Genomic DNA, 15,114 nt, shown 5'->3' with positions numbered 1-15,114 from the left:
GAGCCTCGGGCGGCTGAAAGAGGTCCCTGTTGTTCCTTGAAAGCATAATGGGATTTGTAACGGCGGCCTCTTCCCTGGCCGGGCTCTGGCTGTGGGAAAGCGAGGCCGAGCTGTGTGCGCCGCTGCCCCGCGGGAGGGGGCGAGTCGGTTGCTCCTGGTTTGGTCCAGCGAGTTCTCCGGGAGCGAGGTGCACAGCCCATCCCCAGTGTCACGGGCTTGGGCACACACCGCCGCTCTGTCTGGTTTTCTAGATGAGGTTGGCGGTGGCTGACGCTGGGAAGGTGGTTGCAGCCTGATCTTCCAGAGAGGCGCCCGAGCAGCAGAGCCCCGCCGGGATCCGCAGCACCTCCCTGCCCCGGGCTGGCTCCGCAGCCTCCTGCTCTCCGGGGCCGGGCGGCTCTCGGTGCTCTGGGAGAGTCACGAAGCGTGACAAAGCTGCGGGCACCGACGTCCGTGGTTGTTTCTCCTTGCGGTGAAGACCAGGCGCTGTGGCAGCAAAACCAGGCACTGGTGCCCTGGGGCAGGCGGGAGGCCTGCAGCACCCTCCTCTGCCCGGCCGGGCGGACCCCTGCCCTGTCCCTCTCCGACGAGCAATGAATTGCTAATTAGCTGCCCGGTGCAGTAATTACGGCCTCGCAGCTCTGCCAGCGAAGCAAATATTGATCGTGGGGCTGGGTCGCCATGGGAACGGTGGCAGCTGCCCGGCGGGAGGATGGGTCCTGCCCGTGGGGTTGGTGTGGGGTTGGCATCGCCGCGGCTCCGGGACGGGACGCCAGCTCCTGCCGGTGCGTGGAGCGAGGCCGCCTCGCTGGCCGGTGCAGGCGGCTTTTCCAAAGGTGCCTCCGGCGGGAAAACGCTGGCGGCCGGCGGCCTGGGTTGTTCCCAGCGGAGCACGCCGCCCTCGCCAGCTCTCGGGGTCAAACCGCCCTTCCACACCAGCTCAGAGCAAGGGCGAAGTTCTGCGCACACGTCCCTGGGAGCAGAATTCAGCGAACGTGGCACAACGGCCGAGCCCTGTGGGGGCTGCTGCTCCCGGGGTGCCCCTGCTGCGCCCCGGGCTGCTCCGGCCGGGGGGCCCCTGCACACCCCGCACCCGTATTTGCTCCAGCCCCTTGCCCCGCTGCCACACATGGCTGGGGCAGTCGGCGCCATGCGAACCCTCCCAATGGCGCGGCAGGGAGAGGGGGGAGGTGACCCCGGGAACCCCCTCACCCAGGGCTGCTGCACCCCGGGGCGCTCAAGCTCCCTTAGTGAAAGTGAAGTTGCAGCTTTTCCAATAAAGACGCCGTCGAGCGGCATCGTCGCTCTCGAGCGTGGTTAAGGGGAGCGAACCCCTCGTCTCGGTCCCCCGGTCCTGACGGTGCCGGGCCCCGGCCACCCCTTGGGTCCGATGTCCGTATTGTACAGGGTCTGCGGGAACCGCTGCTTGTGCCCAGCCCTCCAGCAGCAATTAGCAACTGCCCTTTGGTTAACGAGGGTGACATCTCCTCTCACCTCCTCGCTCCCTGCAGCCAGAGAGGGGGTCCCAAAGCAGGTACCCCTGGCTGGGGGGCAAAGAAACCACAGGGGAGGGGGGGCAGCGATGCCTGTCGGTGGTGAATGGGCTGAGCCCTTTGTCTGCCCCAAAGCTGGGCGCTTCTCCCGGGTCACAGCCGGGGGGTCACAGGGACGTGTGCCAGGGAGAAAAGACTGGATCAGGGCTCGCCGGACACTCGCTGTCCATGGCAAGTCCTGGCCGAAGCCCGTGCCGGGGGAGCTGGGCTCGGGCACCACAGGATCCATCAGCCTGGCCACGCCTGCTCGCCAAAGGACCGGGAGCATCGGCCCCACTCAAAGCCGTGGGGTCACGGTGCCCATGCCAGGTCCCCGCTGCAGCTCCCAGCCGTGCCCGTCCCCTGTCCGTGGTGGGGGTGACAAGAGGGGGTCTGGCAGCCCTCAATGGAACCCCATGTCTGCTCCCTCCTGCCTGCGGCCAAGGGCAGGGGTGCTCTGCGGCCACAGGTGGGGACCAGGGGAGGAGGAGGAGGACGACGAGAAGGATGAGTAGGAGGACAAGGAGGATGAGGAGGAGGATGAGGAGGAGGTCGAGGATAATGGATGAGGAGGAGGACGAGGACGAGGAAGATGGAGGAGGAGGAGGAGGAGGAGGAGGAGGAGGAGGATGGAGGAGGAGGAGGAGGAGGAGGAAGATGAGGAGGAGGATGCTCCCACTCCCCCACAGGCCTCGTGGGTCCCTGAGCAATGCAGCAGCGGCTGCTGGGGGGGCTGCCCGGGGGGGCAGGGGGCTGCGGGAGCAATGCGGGGCTGCCAGTTGCTATGGAAACCGCTGGGTCAGAGGCAGCGCGTGAAGCAGCGTGTGACGCCATCGCTCACCGCAATGAGCCGTGAGAGCGGCGGCGGCGGCCTGGGTGGTGGGAGCCCCCCGCGTCCCCCTTCCCCCAGGGCTGCCAGCGCGGGGCGTGGGCCCAGCCTGGTCACGGCGCCAAGGACGGATGCCGCAGCCTCGGTCCCACGTGCTGCCACCGGCCAGCGTCGGACCCACGGCTTGCCGAGCGTTCACCGGGCAGATGCAACCGCCGGTGCCCCCGCCGCAGCCCCCCACACCTCGAGCTGCTGCCAGCAATCCCCCTGCTAATCCCCGGGTGGCTTTTCCAGCACCGAGTCATTATTATGCCGGATAATCTGTATGTTTGCAAGGCGCAGGCTTTGGGATATCCACCGTTAATCCAATTGGCGGTGGCAGTTTGGTGCTGTTGGCACGTCACCCTGGTTTTGGGGGGACACGGGCTGTCCCTGCGCCCTGGGCTGGGTCGGCTCTGGCGGCGGCACCGCAGGGCTTGGCCCCGGCTCGGTGGCAGCTCCCGTGGGCTGAGGAGCAAGACCAGCCTCGACTCCACAGTGCTCTGGAGCTGCTGTAAACCGGGAAGGCTCCGAGGCTGCTCCAGCCCCTTCGCTGCGGGCACTGGGCAGGCTGGAGCACGGGGCTGCCAGCCCAGCTGCCCTCTGCCCGCCAGACCAGAGCGGCCTGGCAGCGCTCCTGCTTCGCTCCCTTCTGCTTCGGCTGCTTTTCCACCTCTGCCCAGCGCTGCCCGCTCTCCCGGCCGTCCCCACCCCTGCCCGCGGTTCTCCCCGGGGAAGGCTGCCTGCGGTGGGCGGCCGCCCCTCCCCGGGGTGATCCACAAGCTGTGACAAACGGGAGCAGATGCTCCTCCGCACCGGGGCTGGGTCGTGCGGGGTTTCACCGCCACCATACGGGGACAGGTCTGGGGGAGGTGGCGGCATGGGTGGACATCTGCACCATGGCTGGTCCCTGCCCACGGGATGGCCTCTGCCCTGCCGGGGCTCTGCTGGCTGCTCTCGTGGGACAACAGGGCACCGGCCGGGGGGGTCTCCCGGCCTCATGGCTGTGCCGCTGCCGGCGGTGGCACATGGGAGCCCAGCGCGGTGCCAGAGCCCACGTTGCCACAGCAACATGGTGGGAAACTGCAGCGGCGGCACTTTCCGGCAAGGGGGTCTCGGTGCGCTGGGCCCCTCTGTCCACGGGGATTTGCAGGACGATGCATGTGACAGCGATGCCCCAGGGCCACGCAGCCCCCCTCCCAACTCCCCAGGGTGCGATGGAGCACCCAGCACGGCTCGCAGCCCCCTCCTCGCTGCAGGGGCAGCCGATGGGTGGTCACGCATCGTGCTGTAGTAGTGGAATCGCTTGTGCTTGCCTGATGGTTAAGGGGTTGGGGAGCCTGGAGGGGCTTGAACCTGGCCCGTGGAGGGAGAAGAAGGATCCTAAGCCAATTTCAGAGGGGTGGGGGGCCTGGGAACGGGGTGGGGGGGGGTGGGGGGTGGGGGGGGGTGGGGTGGGGGTGGGGGGGGGGGGGGGTGGGGTGGTGTCACACTGCATGAGCAGCATATCACCTTCCCTCACCGTTGGGCTGCTTGGCCACAGCACAGGCTCAGGCTGAGCCCCCCGCGCTGAGCTCTGCCCCAGTAGCGCTGGGGCTCTCCTGGCCGGCAGACCCCGGCGCTCCCCAGCCCAGAGCAGACCCCGCAGATGCCGGCAAGCCCTGGTCCTGCCCCCCCCCAGCAGCCGTGGGACCAGCAGCCCCCCACCCTGGCGAAGGATCCAGCCGGGGCACATCCACATCTTTATTTGCTTTTCAAACCACAGCGGTTCTAGCCATTGCCCGACGCATTCACAGCCTGGAGACACCAACCCCCCCACCCCAAAACCTCGGTCCCCAGCACAGGGCTGCTGCTCCTGGGGACAGATCTTGGCCCTGGCCCCCCTCCATGCCAGCCCCGCCGGCGCCCAGACCCCGTGCCCCCACCCCAGCACCCACCTCTACTTCAGCCCGTGCACTATTTACAGCTTTCGCCTGTCCAGAGCCCTGGCCCTGGGCACCCCCCGCCCCAGCACTGTCCCCCCTCATCCTCCCCCAACTCAGCCCAGTGGCGTGGGATGGGGGTCTGTGACAACCCCTCCTGCAGAGCTCTTGGAGGAGCCCCAACATCCATTGCCCCACGGCAGCGCCCCCCCCCCCGACTCATGACCCCTCGATCCAGCCCCCCTGAAGCCCTTCAGCACCATTTGCTCCCCCACCCCACCCCAGACTCCCGCCCCCCGACAGACACACACATCCAGAGCTGGAATAAATTAACCCCTCAGAAATGTCAGCACCTGTGTTAGAGAGAAAAAGAAAGTCAAAAGTGCCTGGAGCTGCCCAGCCCCACGGGCCAGGGTGGGCAGAGACCCCCGAGACCCCCAGCTGCTCAGGCAGGAGCAGGGTCCTGCGTCGGGGGGTGTCGCCACACAAATCTTGCCCGGCTCAGGCTCCGGTGTGACCGCGCTCTGCCACGTCCTCGTGCTGCTCGGTCGCTCCGATGCCAGACAGCCCCGTCCTGCTGCCCCCCGCCTTCCCAGAGGGACCCCGGCGTTACAGACCCCTCCAAGGACAGGCGAGCGAGGGGCTGGGCGCAGGGAAGGCAGCGGGGGCTCAGTCCTTAAACCTCCGGCTGGCTTGCATTTTCTTGTAGTAGTGGTCCACCTCGCTGTCCGCCTGCCCGTCCCGCTCCACCGGCTTCCTCCGCAGCGTGGACTCCCGGCTGGCCGTGCCCAGCAGCCCCTCGGGGGGCGCGTCCCCCCGCTCCCCGCCACCCCCCGCCGCCCCCGGGATGGCGGCCAGGCTGCCGTAGCGCGGCTCGTCCTGCTCCATGTCGCTGACGGAGGAGCCGGGGGAGACGCCAGCGCTCTTGGCTGGGTGGAAGCCGCGGAAATCCTTCCCCATCTCGCCCAGCTCGTAGGCGTCCGGCCCCTCCGGCCCCTTCGGCCCCGACTTCCACTCCCAGGGCCCGTTGCCAGCAGAGAGGTGGACGACGGGGTGGTGGGGGGCGTGGGCGTCGATGGTGATGATGCTGGAGCTGTCCCGCTCGGAGGGCGAGCGGTACTGCGAGGAGTCGGAGCTGGTGGAGGACGAGGACGTCTCCGAGTGCTTGGGGGTGACGGAGACGATGCTCTGCTGCTTGGACATGGCGATGACCTGCATCAGGCGCGGGGGGTTGGCCACTCGCTGTGCCCCCCCCTTCTCCGCCACCATCACCCACTTGGCCCGCACGGCCGCCCCGCTGCCCGCCGGGACGCCGGCGCCCGCCTGGCTCTCCTCGGGGATGTGCACCAGCTGCGAGGCGCCCGGCCGGGGCTGGATGAGGACGCGGGGCCCCATGGCCGCCCGCTCAGCCGAGCGCGCTTGCACCGTGGGGTAGAGGGACGGGGGCACGTCCTCGCCGGCATCCCCAGCGCCCTGACTGTGCGCCGCCTCCTCCGCCAGCGTCATGCTCCGGCCCTCCAGCGACTTCTGCTTCCACTCGGTGATGAGCTGCTTGGAGCGGGAGGCGTCCACGGGGACGTGGATGGTCATGTGGCGCCGCGCAGGGTCGTCCATGGAGGGGGTGTTGACGCGGGGCAGGGTGTTGCTGAAGGTCACCATGTTCTCCTTGCCCATGGGGCTGCGCGGGGCCAGCAGGTCCACGTCCACGCTGGCCCGCTTCAGGCTGCCCAGGGAGTTCTTCTCCCGCGGCACCGGCCGTGCCGCCTCCTCCAGCCGCGTCTGCGGGTTCAGCTCGTCGGTGCTCACCGACTTGTTCTGGTGGTAGACGGAGTCGTGGCCCCGCTGTGTCAGCGCCCGCAGCGCGTCCTTGGCTGGCGCCGGTGCCGGGACCCTCTCCGTCGGGGCGCGGAAGTTGCCGACGGCGTGGTAAGCCTGCGGGGGGGGGGGGGTGTGGGGTCAGCCCAGCGCTGGGTACTGCCGCCTGCACCCAGCATCCTTCCCTCCCGAGCCACCGCGGCCGCCCCGAGGGCAGGGACCAGCACCCACCAGGTAGGCAGCGATGCCGGAGCCGATCAGGAAGCCCACGTAGACGTCGGCAGGGTGGCTGCGGTACTGGGTGATCTGGGTCAGGCCGCAGATGCCGGCGGCGATGGCAAAGGCGAAGACCAGGATGGGCTTGAGGAGTTTGGTGCTGTCCGAGATGATGGAATTGAAATACATCTGGTGGCAGCGGTGGGGCAGGAACAGGCCGTTAGTTGTGGCTCATGGCACCAGCACCCACTGCCACCATGGCACCGCAGCGCCCCCCCCCCCTCCAGCCCCAGCCATGCAGAGAGCTCGTGGGTGCTGCAAGTGCCTGAGCGTGCACACGGGTGTGCAACCACCCCACCCAACATGGCACACGTGTGCTGGGCAAAGCTTGTCTGTGCATGGGAGGGCGTGTGCCGACAGGAGGGGGATGCTGCTGCCCAGTGCCGTGGAGCTGCTGCCACCTCCGAGCCGGCACACGCAGGGCCGAGGGCTGGGCAGCGCCGGGAACTCACCGACACGTAGACGGCAGCGAAAGCTGAGAGCGTCGCGTGCTGGGACGGGAAAGTCTTCCTGCGGGGGAGACGGAGGGTGCAGTTGGGATGGGGCAGGAAGGTCAGCATCATGGCACGGGTGTCACCCCCATCACGTACCTGGCGGAGAGGATGGCGTGCTTGTCCGTGCCCGAGCAGATGTCCTGGGTGATGTAGGGGTTGGCATCGCAGGGGGTGCCCAGCAGCGTGTAGTTGGGCTTGCAGACAGTCAGGAAGAAGGGCGCATGGTAGCCGGTGGCCAGCTGGATAACGTCTGTCACCAGGGCTGTGGCACAGAGCCCGAACACGTGGACGCCTGGGGATGGCAGGAGCAGGGCGGCGAGTCACCCCCTGCCCCACACAGGGCGCCCAGGGCCCACCCAGCCCCGGGGCACACAAAGACGCTGGGATGCGTCCAGTGCGGTGTCTGGGGTCTGGGTGGGGCCGTGCGCTCCTGCTGTCGCACCCAGGGTGCCCCCACACCCCCTCCAGCCCCCGGCCCCTCAGACCAGGGCTCCTGCCCGGGCTGCGGCACAACGTACCCACAAACCTTACGGTGCGGCGCAGGAAGGAGTTGAAGTTGCAGCCGCCGGCGTTAATGCTGCCCTCGGCACCGGCGCGTCCCTTCAGCCTGGACTGCAGGCAGTACACGATGCCCTCCCCGACCATGATCTGGGGAGGAACCGGCAGCTCAGGGGGTGCTGCCCCATGGGGAACTGGGGGGTCTGGGCTGCCGGTGGTGCCGCCCCACAGATGCAGGGTGCTGCCAGGCTCCCCGCACCAGTCCCCTGCTGGTACCAGGACCCCAAGCCCTGGCTCTGCCGCTGAGCAGGCTCCATCCTCAAATCCCCCGCAGCGGGACGAGCCCTGGGACGCACCGAGGCAGCAGGCGCAGCGAAGGCCAGGCTGAGCAGCATGAGCAGCGGGATGAGCTCCTCGTTGGTCTCCACGTAGGGCATGGAGAGCGCCCGGTCGTAGCACTGGAAGCCCACCTTGGCCGGCTTGAAGAGGTCGGTCAGCTCCAGGAAGTAGAGAGTCACGATGGAGGAGGCCACGATGGGCAGCTGCGGGGGCGAGAGCGTGGGGACCACCGTGCCGCCCAGTACGACGGGCACCGGCATCGTGCGGCCCCACCGGGAAGGGGCAAAGCCCCCCGTCCCCTCCATGCCAGCGCAGGACCAGGGCCTGGGGAAGGAGCCCCCGGCTCAGACCCCCCACCCCATGCCCACACACCCCGTACCCACCTCCACGAAGTAGAAGCAGGGCAGGAGCGTCATGCTGTCCTTGGGAGCCCTGGCCTTCTCCTTGGGGGGGATCATGGTCCTGGGGCAGGCGCCGGGGTCCCGCCGGGCTGCGCCTCCGCCCTGCTGTGGGGAGCAGCGTCACCCCCGGCTCTCGGCCCTGCGGGGGTCCGGGCAGCCCTCGGGCTCACCCCGCAGCCCCCCTGCAGCCGCTCACCGGGGAGAAGATGCCGGGACCCCCCCGGGCACCACGGCGGGGCGAGCCGGGCCGGGGCTGTCCCCGCTCCCCCCCAGGGGACCCCCAGCACCCCGGGGGCTGTGACAACGACTACAGGTGGGGCGGAGGCTCGGCTGTCGCGACAGGCGGCCACTACCGCGACAGGCAGCGAAGCTGCCGCGGAGGGCGTGGGGAGGGGGTGTGCCGCCCGCAGAGCCGAGCCGAGGACGGGGGTCCCCGGGCAGCCCCCGGCCGCAGCCCCCCGAAGCTGCCACCGAGCCCCGGGCTACAAAAATTGGGGGAGGGGGATAACGGGGATGGAGCAACGGGGGCGATAGCGTGGGGCAGCGATAACGGCGGCCAATAACGCGGGGGTATTAACGGGGGGGGCAGCAAAGAGGGCACCCAGGGGCTCACCCCGCGCAGGGGCCGGGGGGGCGCTCCCGGCGGTGCCGCAGCCGCGGGCGGGGGGTCGGGCCGCGGGGGGGGGGGGGCTGGGAGCGGCCCTTTGTGCAGCCCGCGGCCCCCCGCCCCCCACTCACCTCTGCTGCGGCCGCCCCGGGGCGACGCGGGGCCGGGGGGGGGGGGCGGCGGGGGCGGCGGCCGCGGGGCTCCCCGGGAGCCGGGATGCTCCTGCCTCGGCGGAGCGCGGGGAGCGGCAGCTTCCTCCGCCCCCGCCCCCGCCTCCTCCTCCTCCTCCTCCTCCTCCTCGCCACCGCCTCTTCCCCACCGCCTGCTCCCCACCGCCCCCCGCCCCGCCCCGCAGTTCCGGCCCCTCCCGGGTCTCTGAGCCCCCTCGGGGCCGGGGATGGGGGTCTGGGGGCATCGGGGGCGAGACAAAGGGCCGGGCGGGGCCGGGGGCAGCGAGCAGGACCGACCCCCCCGCGCTGCTCTTGCACCCTCGAAAGCTGCTCCGCACCCCGGGCTCTGCACCCCCGAAAGCTGCTCCCCGCCCCGGGCTCCGCACCGGGCACCGAGGGGTCCCAGAGGCCCGCCCCACGCCCCCCCGGGGCTCCCTCCTCCCCTGGCCCCGCCCGGATCAGTCCTCCCCCCCCCCCCCCCCGTGTGCTGCAGAGAGTGGGGGTCTCCCCTCCCCACCGCCCCGGGGATCCTCCTGCCCTGCGAAGCCGCCGCCCTCGCCGAGTCCCCCCAGCACGGGGGTGTGTGAGCCCCAAACCCACCGCCCCGAGCTCCGCCAGCCCCCGGCACCCACCTGGGCTCTGCCGGCCGGGGGGCACCCGCTCCCCCCACGGGCACCGCTGCGTCCCGGGGTCCTCGGAGGCGACGCGGGGGCGAACCCTTTCCCCGCACTCAGCGAGGCCGGGGGTGGGGGGTGGGGGGGGCAGAAAGAGGAGCACCGGGGACGGAGCCCGAGGCCAACCTCAGCTGGAGCCTCGAGTCTCCCCAAACTCAGGGCTGGGGAAGCGGCTGCAATTCCCTTTGCTCCCCCGGGGACTTCCCGCACCTCCCGGAGGAGGACAAGGCACCCCCGCGCTGCCCTCCCCTGCCCCACGCTTGCAGCGGATCGTGGCCCCAACCGAGCCCTAGCCCGTACCCCACGCCCCGTGCCCTGCACCCCACGCTCGGCCCATCACCTGCCCCCCACCGCCCACCCACTCACGGTCCCGTCCGAGCTCCCACACCACGGCACCGGCCACCACACGCTGCCCTTGTTCCATTTTTGGCCCTAAGTGGGCAGAAATCTCCCGGCGTATTTAACGCCTAAATCCCGAATCCCTGGAAGCCGCGATTAAGCCGCTCTCCCTGCGGAAAATCCCCGGTTTGAGCCAGACCCGGCCACCTCCGGAGCCGGCCACACCGCGACACCCTCCTCCCGCCCGCATGGGCCGACCCCTGCCCCCACGTGCTGCCCCACACACAGGGGGGGAGCGGGACACCGAAGCCAAAGCCAACCCAGCAGCGAAACCCCCTCACCCCCACGGGCACCCCGGCCCCAGCACCCTCCTCGCTGGTGTCCCCAGGGACGGTGGGAGCTGGGGGTCGGGGGGCCGGGGGGCCGGCTGGCGCTGGGGGGGGGGGGGGGGGACACACGGTCGATGGGTTAGGGTGATGGGGTGTCTGCGCGGAGGAGAACCCGGCGGGCTGGAGCTGTAAAGGCTCGTGGCGCGGGAGGAGGAGGAAGAGGAGGGTGAGGAAGAGGAGGGTGGGCTCCTGCCCCTTGCCCGGTTTCCCTGCTCGGTCCCGGCCGCGCTGGCAGAGCCGGGCCGTGGGCACCTGGGGTCAACGGTGGCCACCGTGGCGAGAGGGCGAAGGCAGCGCGACCCCCGCCCCAGGAGGGCAGGGAGCGACGTCCCGGTCCCAGCCCCGGCCCCAGCCCCGGCCCCTCTGCGCGGAGCCGCCGGTCGCAGCCCCGGGGCGCGGTGAGGGGCGTCGGGGACGAGCCCGGGCGGGAGCGACGGGCGGCTCCGGAGCTCGGGGACGCGCCGGCAGCCGCGGCGGTGGCTCCGCTTAGTGGCACCGGGGAGAAAGGCAGAGGGGACTGGGGCTGCCATCGCCACCACCGCCCCTGCATCGCCACCGCCATCGCCACCGCCATCGCCACCGCCCGCCGGCACTCGCGGGAGCCCCCCTCGGGGCAGGGGTCACCTCCTGGGGACCCCAACCAGGTGCTGGTGGTCCCGACCCCGCTGTCCTCGTCCTTGCCAGCCTCAAGGGCAAACGCCCGGGGGAAGCTCAGCTCTGCTCCGCAGCCCTGGGCACCCACCGAGCCGGCACCCAGCACCCAGCACCACGCTCCCACCGACCCTCTCCGGACAGCTGGGTGGGGGTCCCTGGTCCGGGGGGAGTGGGGCCAGGCCCGGTCACTGCCACATGTGCCGGAGCCTTCACGCGCCAAGGGCTGGATTCAGTTTCGGCTTCGAAAACAACGGAGCAGAAATCCCCTGCGGCGGGTGCCAGGTCCGGCAGCTGGGACGGGCTGTTTCCTCCCTCCCGCGCCGTTTGTGCTGGGAACTCTTGACCCCTTTTATAAGCTGAATATTTAAAAACACTCGGCCCACACTGCGGAAATCCCCCCCCCCTGCTCCCCCCTGCGCTCCCCCTTCCTGCCCCCCCCGCCGCCCCAAAGCTGGACATAAAAGCGAGTCCCAGCCCCAGCCCCGGCCAAGCAGTGTCCGTCCCGCAAAACCCACGGACCCCACGGACCCCACGGCTGGGGCAGAGGAACCACCAGGCTCCACCGCAGCCATGGGGCTGAGCCTCGCTCTCACCCTCATCCTCGCCTTGCTGCTGGGGGCCGCGGTGAACGGTGAGCATGTCCACCCCCCTGCACCCCGGGACAGGGACAGGCTGTGGCAGTGACATCCCCAGCACAGGGTGGGGGGTCCTGCCCAGTCCCCCAGTTCCTGCCTCCACCTGCAGCTGGACACTGCAGTGGCCTGTGGGGAGGGGTCCCAGGGCCACCAGGGTGACCCTGCCCCGTGCTGGGGCGATGCCCGGCTGACCCGGCCCCTCTTCCCCCGCAACAGGGCAGCCCCGGGGTCGGATCCTGGGGGGCTACGAGGCCAAGCCCCACCTGAGGCCGTACATGGCCTCGCTGCAGCTGGACGGGCAGCACGTCTGCGGGGGCTTCCTCATCGCCGAGCAGTGGGTGCTGAGCGCCGCACACTGCACCGAGGAGACGTAAGTGCTGGGAGGGGTGGGGGTGTCAGCGCCGGGGCTGGAGGGGGTCACTGCTGGTCTCAGGGCAAATCCTGCTCCATAGCCCCAATCAGAGCATCAGGGCTCTGCTCCCACCTGCCATGAGGGTTGGGCAGGGGCTGCAGGACCCCCAGGACCTCTTGGCACCCCGGGGGGGGGGGTGTGTGTGTGTGTCTCTGGCACCCCACAGCACCCTGTTTCTGTGGCTGGGTGCAGCGACATCCCCACCATGGGGCGGGCAGGGTCCCCACGTGCTGCCTCTCTTCCAGGGATGGCAAAGTCTTCCAGGTCCTCCTGGGCGCCCACTCGCTCACGGAGCCGGAACCCCACAAACGCCTGTACAGAGTGCGCGCCCAGATCCCCCACCCTGGCAGCAACATCCACAACAACAAGGACGACCTTCTCCTCCTCCAGGTGGGCTCGGGGCCACCGGGACCCCAGCCAGCACCCTCCTCCCCACCACCCGCCGCGCACATCGCCGCTCCTGCAAATCTCTGTGCCCCTTGGGACCCCGTGGGGTCACTGGCTGCAGCGGGAGGAAACCCTCGAGGCCAGCCTGGGACTGCTCAGTCCCCCCTGTCCCTCCTTCCCTGTCCCGTGGGACTGTCCCTGCTTCCCCCAGCAAAGACCTTTGGGCTGCATCCAAATGCCTCCGTCTTCCCCGCGGCCCTGGTGGCTCTGGGCTCCGGCTGTGTCCCGGGGGCTGCCGGTGGAAGGCAAAGCCCCAAGCATGGCCGAGGCTGGGGCAGTCCCAGTGTCGGGACTGGACTCACTGTGCCCCGTGCCAGATCCTGGGCCAGAGCCGTCCCCCGCTGACCCAGGTCCCCTCTTGCTCTGTGGCAGCTGGAGGAGAAAGCGGAGCTGAACGAGCACGTGCGGGTGCTGCCGTTCCAGCGGGAGGACAGGGACGTGGCGGCCGACACGGTGTGCGATGTGGCAGGCTGGGGCACCATCAGCCACAGCGGCCGCCGGCCGGACAAGCTCTACCAGGTGGAGCGGCCGGTGATCAGCCGCGACGTCTGCAACCACCGCACCCGCCACGACCACACCATCACCGAGAAGATGATGTGCACCGACTCCCGCAAGAAGGACACCTGCAAGGTACCGCTCGCCCGGGTTTCCCACCCCCTCCTCTCCCGGACACGGAACCACGGCTGGACCCGTGTGCTGGGATTGCCGGCCCCCCTCGGGGGTCTGGGAGTGGGCTGGATCGGGGGGAGGATACCTGTGGCCTGGAAGAGGTGAGGGTGTGGGGCTGGGGGGCAGGATGGGGTCTGCGTCCCCAGGGTGATGGGGGCTCCTTGCCCTGTGCTGACCACCACAAAGCTGCTCTCGTGAGCCTGGAGATAGGGATGAGGCCACGGGCATGACCCTGTGCACCCCAAGTGTACCCACTGATGGGTCTGCCAGGGTGCCAGGGACCATGCTGAAAGCCCCCCAGCCTGCCCCACCACGTCCCAGCAGAGTCAGGGATCCCACGGAGCAAGGGAGAACAGGACGGACCCCGACCCACAGCTCCTGCGGGTGAAACCCGCGGCTGAGAGCACCCAGGGCCCCCCACAGAGCCTTGGATCAGACAGGGACCCCCAGCTCCAGGCTTGGGGTGGGAGACAGGCTGGGACCGGGCAGCAAAGCCTCATCGGTGCTGACGGGCCTTGGTCCCCCAGGGAGACTCCGGCGGCCCCCTGGTCTGCGACGGGGTGGCCGAGGGGGTGGTCACGGCCGGCTCCCGCGTCTGCGGCAACTACAAGAAACCGGCCATCTACACCCGCATCGCCCCGTACGCGGCCTGGATCGACAGTGTCATGGCCTCCGCGGCTGGGGAGGGGGACACTCACTGAGCAGCCCCCGGGGACCCGGCTCCACGCCACGGCTTGCTGCTGCCGGCACGGCCGGAGCGCCCACGCTGCCGCCCGGGGAAAGCCGCACCGCCGAGCGCCGGAGGCTTCCACCGCTGCCCCGACCTGCTGCTGGAGCGTCGGGGGCTGCTGGGCTGGGGGACTGGCCAGAACCCAGGTCCGGGGGGTCTCCGGCCCCCCGCTCGCAAAGCACAGGGCCCAGCCGGGGGAGGGCAGGGGGTCGCAGCCCCCCGTGCCGGCGCGAGCCACAGGCTTTGCTGAACGCGCTGACTGCGACCCGCTGCAATAAAGCAATGATGATTCCTGCAGAGCTGCCAGCGCCCTGGGGGGGGTCTGCATGGGAGCCCCCTGCCCAGGGGGTGCAGGCAGCACTGGGGGGAGCTGGACACGAGGTGGGGAGGTGCTGAGGCCGAGCCCATGGGGACAGCGTGGCCAGGGCCCCCCATGACGGCTCCCTGCCACCCACGCAGCTGGAGGGAGCCCCATCCCCTCCTTTGCCTTGGCCCTGGGCTGAGACCCCCCCAAAGTCGCTGCTGTGAGCGCTCGACCCCAGCTCTGCCCCAGAGCGGGCTCTCCCCAAGGGGCACAGGGACTCTGCCGACCCCCCAGCACCCCTCCTGGCCCCGCTCCCATCCCCGTACCCTGCAGCTGAGCACCCCCAGCCCATCGCCCGCAGCTCAGGGGGGAGCAGGGGACACATCCTGCGACACGGCCGGGGGCGATAAGGTCTGAAGTCGGGACCTCCCGGGGGGGTCGTTGTGCGATGGCTTTGTTAAAGCAGAACCTGCAAATCGCTGATAAGGCCGAGGGCAAGAGGAGGGGCTGGGACCCCCGATCCCTGCACAAGGAGCCATGGGAAGGCAAAGGGGGCCGGGAGATGCTGCGCTCATCACGAGGGGCAGGGGCAAGGCAGAGCCCCCCCCAGCCCTGCCTGCAAGGCTCCCTCCAGGCCCAGGAGCAGCTGCGGCACCAGCGCTGCCCCAGCCAGGCCATGGCAGGACCCTGGTCCTTGTCCTGTGCCCCCCATTGTGGCAGGGCCAGCGCGGGACCTTGGCACAAGGAGCCCCTCACCCTCCTGTGGACGGGGTCCCCCAGCCCTTAGAGCGAGCAGGGCCAGGGCGAAGGCACAAAGGAGCGTCGTGTCAGGGAATGGCGAGACCGTTCCAGCATCCCTGTGCTGGGAGCGGGACGGAGTGGGACAAGGAGGGATGGACTGGGCGGGAGGAGGGTGAGGCGCAGGCTGATGGCCCTTGG

The 15,114-nt window shown here is 70.3% G+C and overlaps 2 protein-coding genes across 2 annotated transcripts; one reads left to right on the top strand and one right to left on the bottom strand.

Moving 5' to 3' along the window:
* Window positions 1-4,991: 4,991 nt before the first annotated feature.
* PLPPR3 (phospholipid phosphatase related 3) lies at window positions 4,992-8,202 on the bottom strand. The gene is made up of 7 exons (XM_086477527.1): window positions 8,128-8,202; window positions 7,762-7,947; window positions 7,426-7,555; window positions 7,004-7,199; window positions 6,866-6,923; window positions 6,369-6,542; window positions 4,992-6,254 (listed from the first exon to the last, which is right to left on the bottom strand). The coding sequence occupies exons 1-7, from the start codon at window positions 8,200-8,202 to the stop codon at window positions 4,992-4,994; spliced, it is 2,082 nt and encodes a 693-aa protein (XP_086333653.1).
* A 3,346-nt stretch (window positions 8,203-11,548) lies between these two features.
* On the top strand, window positions 11,549-13,842 carry LOC147413836 (complement factor D-like). The gene is made up of 5 exons (XM_086477465.1): window positions 11,549-11,609; window positions 11,830-11,983; window positions 12,271-12,415; window positions 12,845-13,102; window positions 13,669-13,842. Exons 1-5 carry the CDS (start codon window positions 11,549-11,551, stop codon window positions 13,840-13,842), a joined length of 792 nt encoding a protein of 263 aa, XP_086333591.1.
* The last annotated feature ends 1,272 nt before the right edge of the window (window positions 13,843-15,114 follow it).

This window comes from Leptosomus discolor, chromosome 24 (assembly GCF_034619465.1).
Source record: "Leptosomus discolor isolate bLepDis1 chromosome 24, bLepDis1.hap2, whole genome shotgun sequence".
NCBI lineage: Eukaryota > Metazoa > Chordata > Aves > Leptosomiformes > Leptosomidae > Leptosomus > Leptosomus discolor.
Note: the sequence above shows the minus strand (reverse complement) of the source record. Positions and strands in the feature narration are given on the sequence as shown.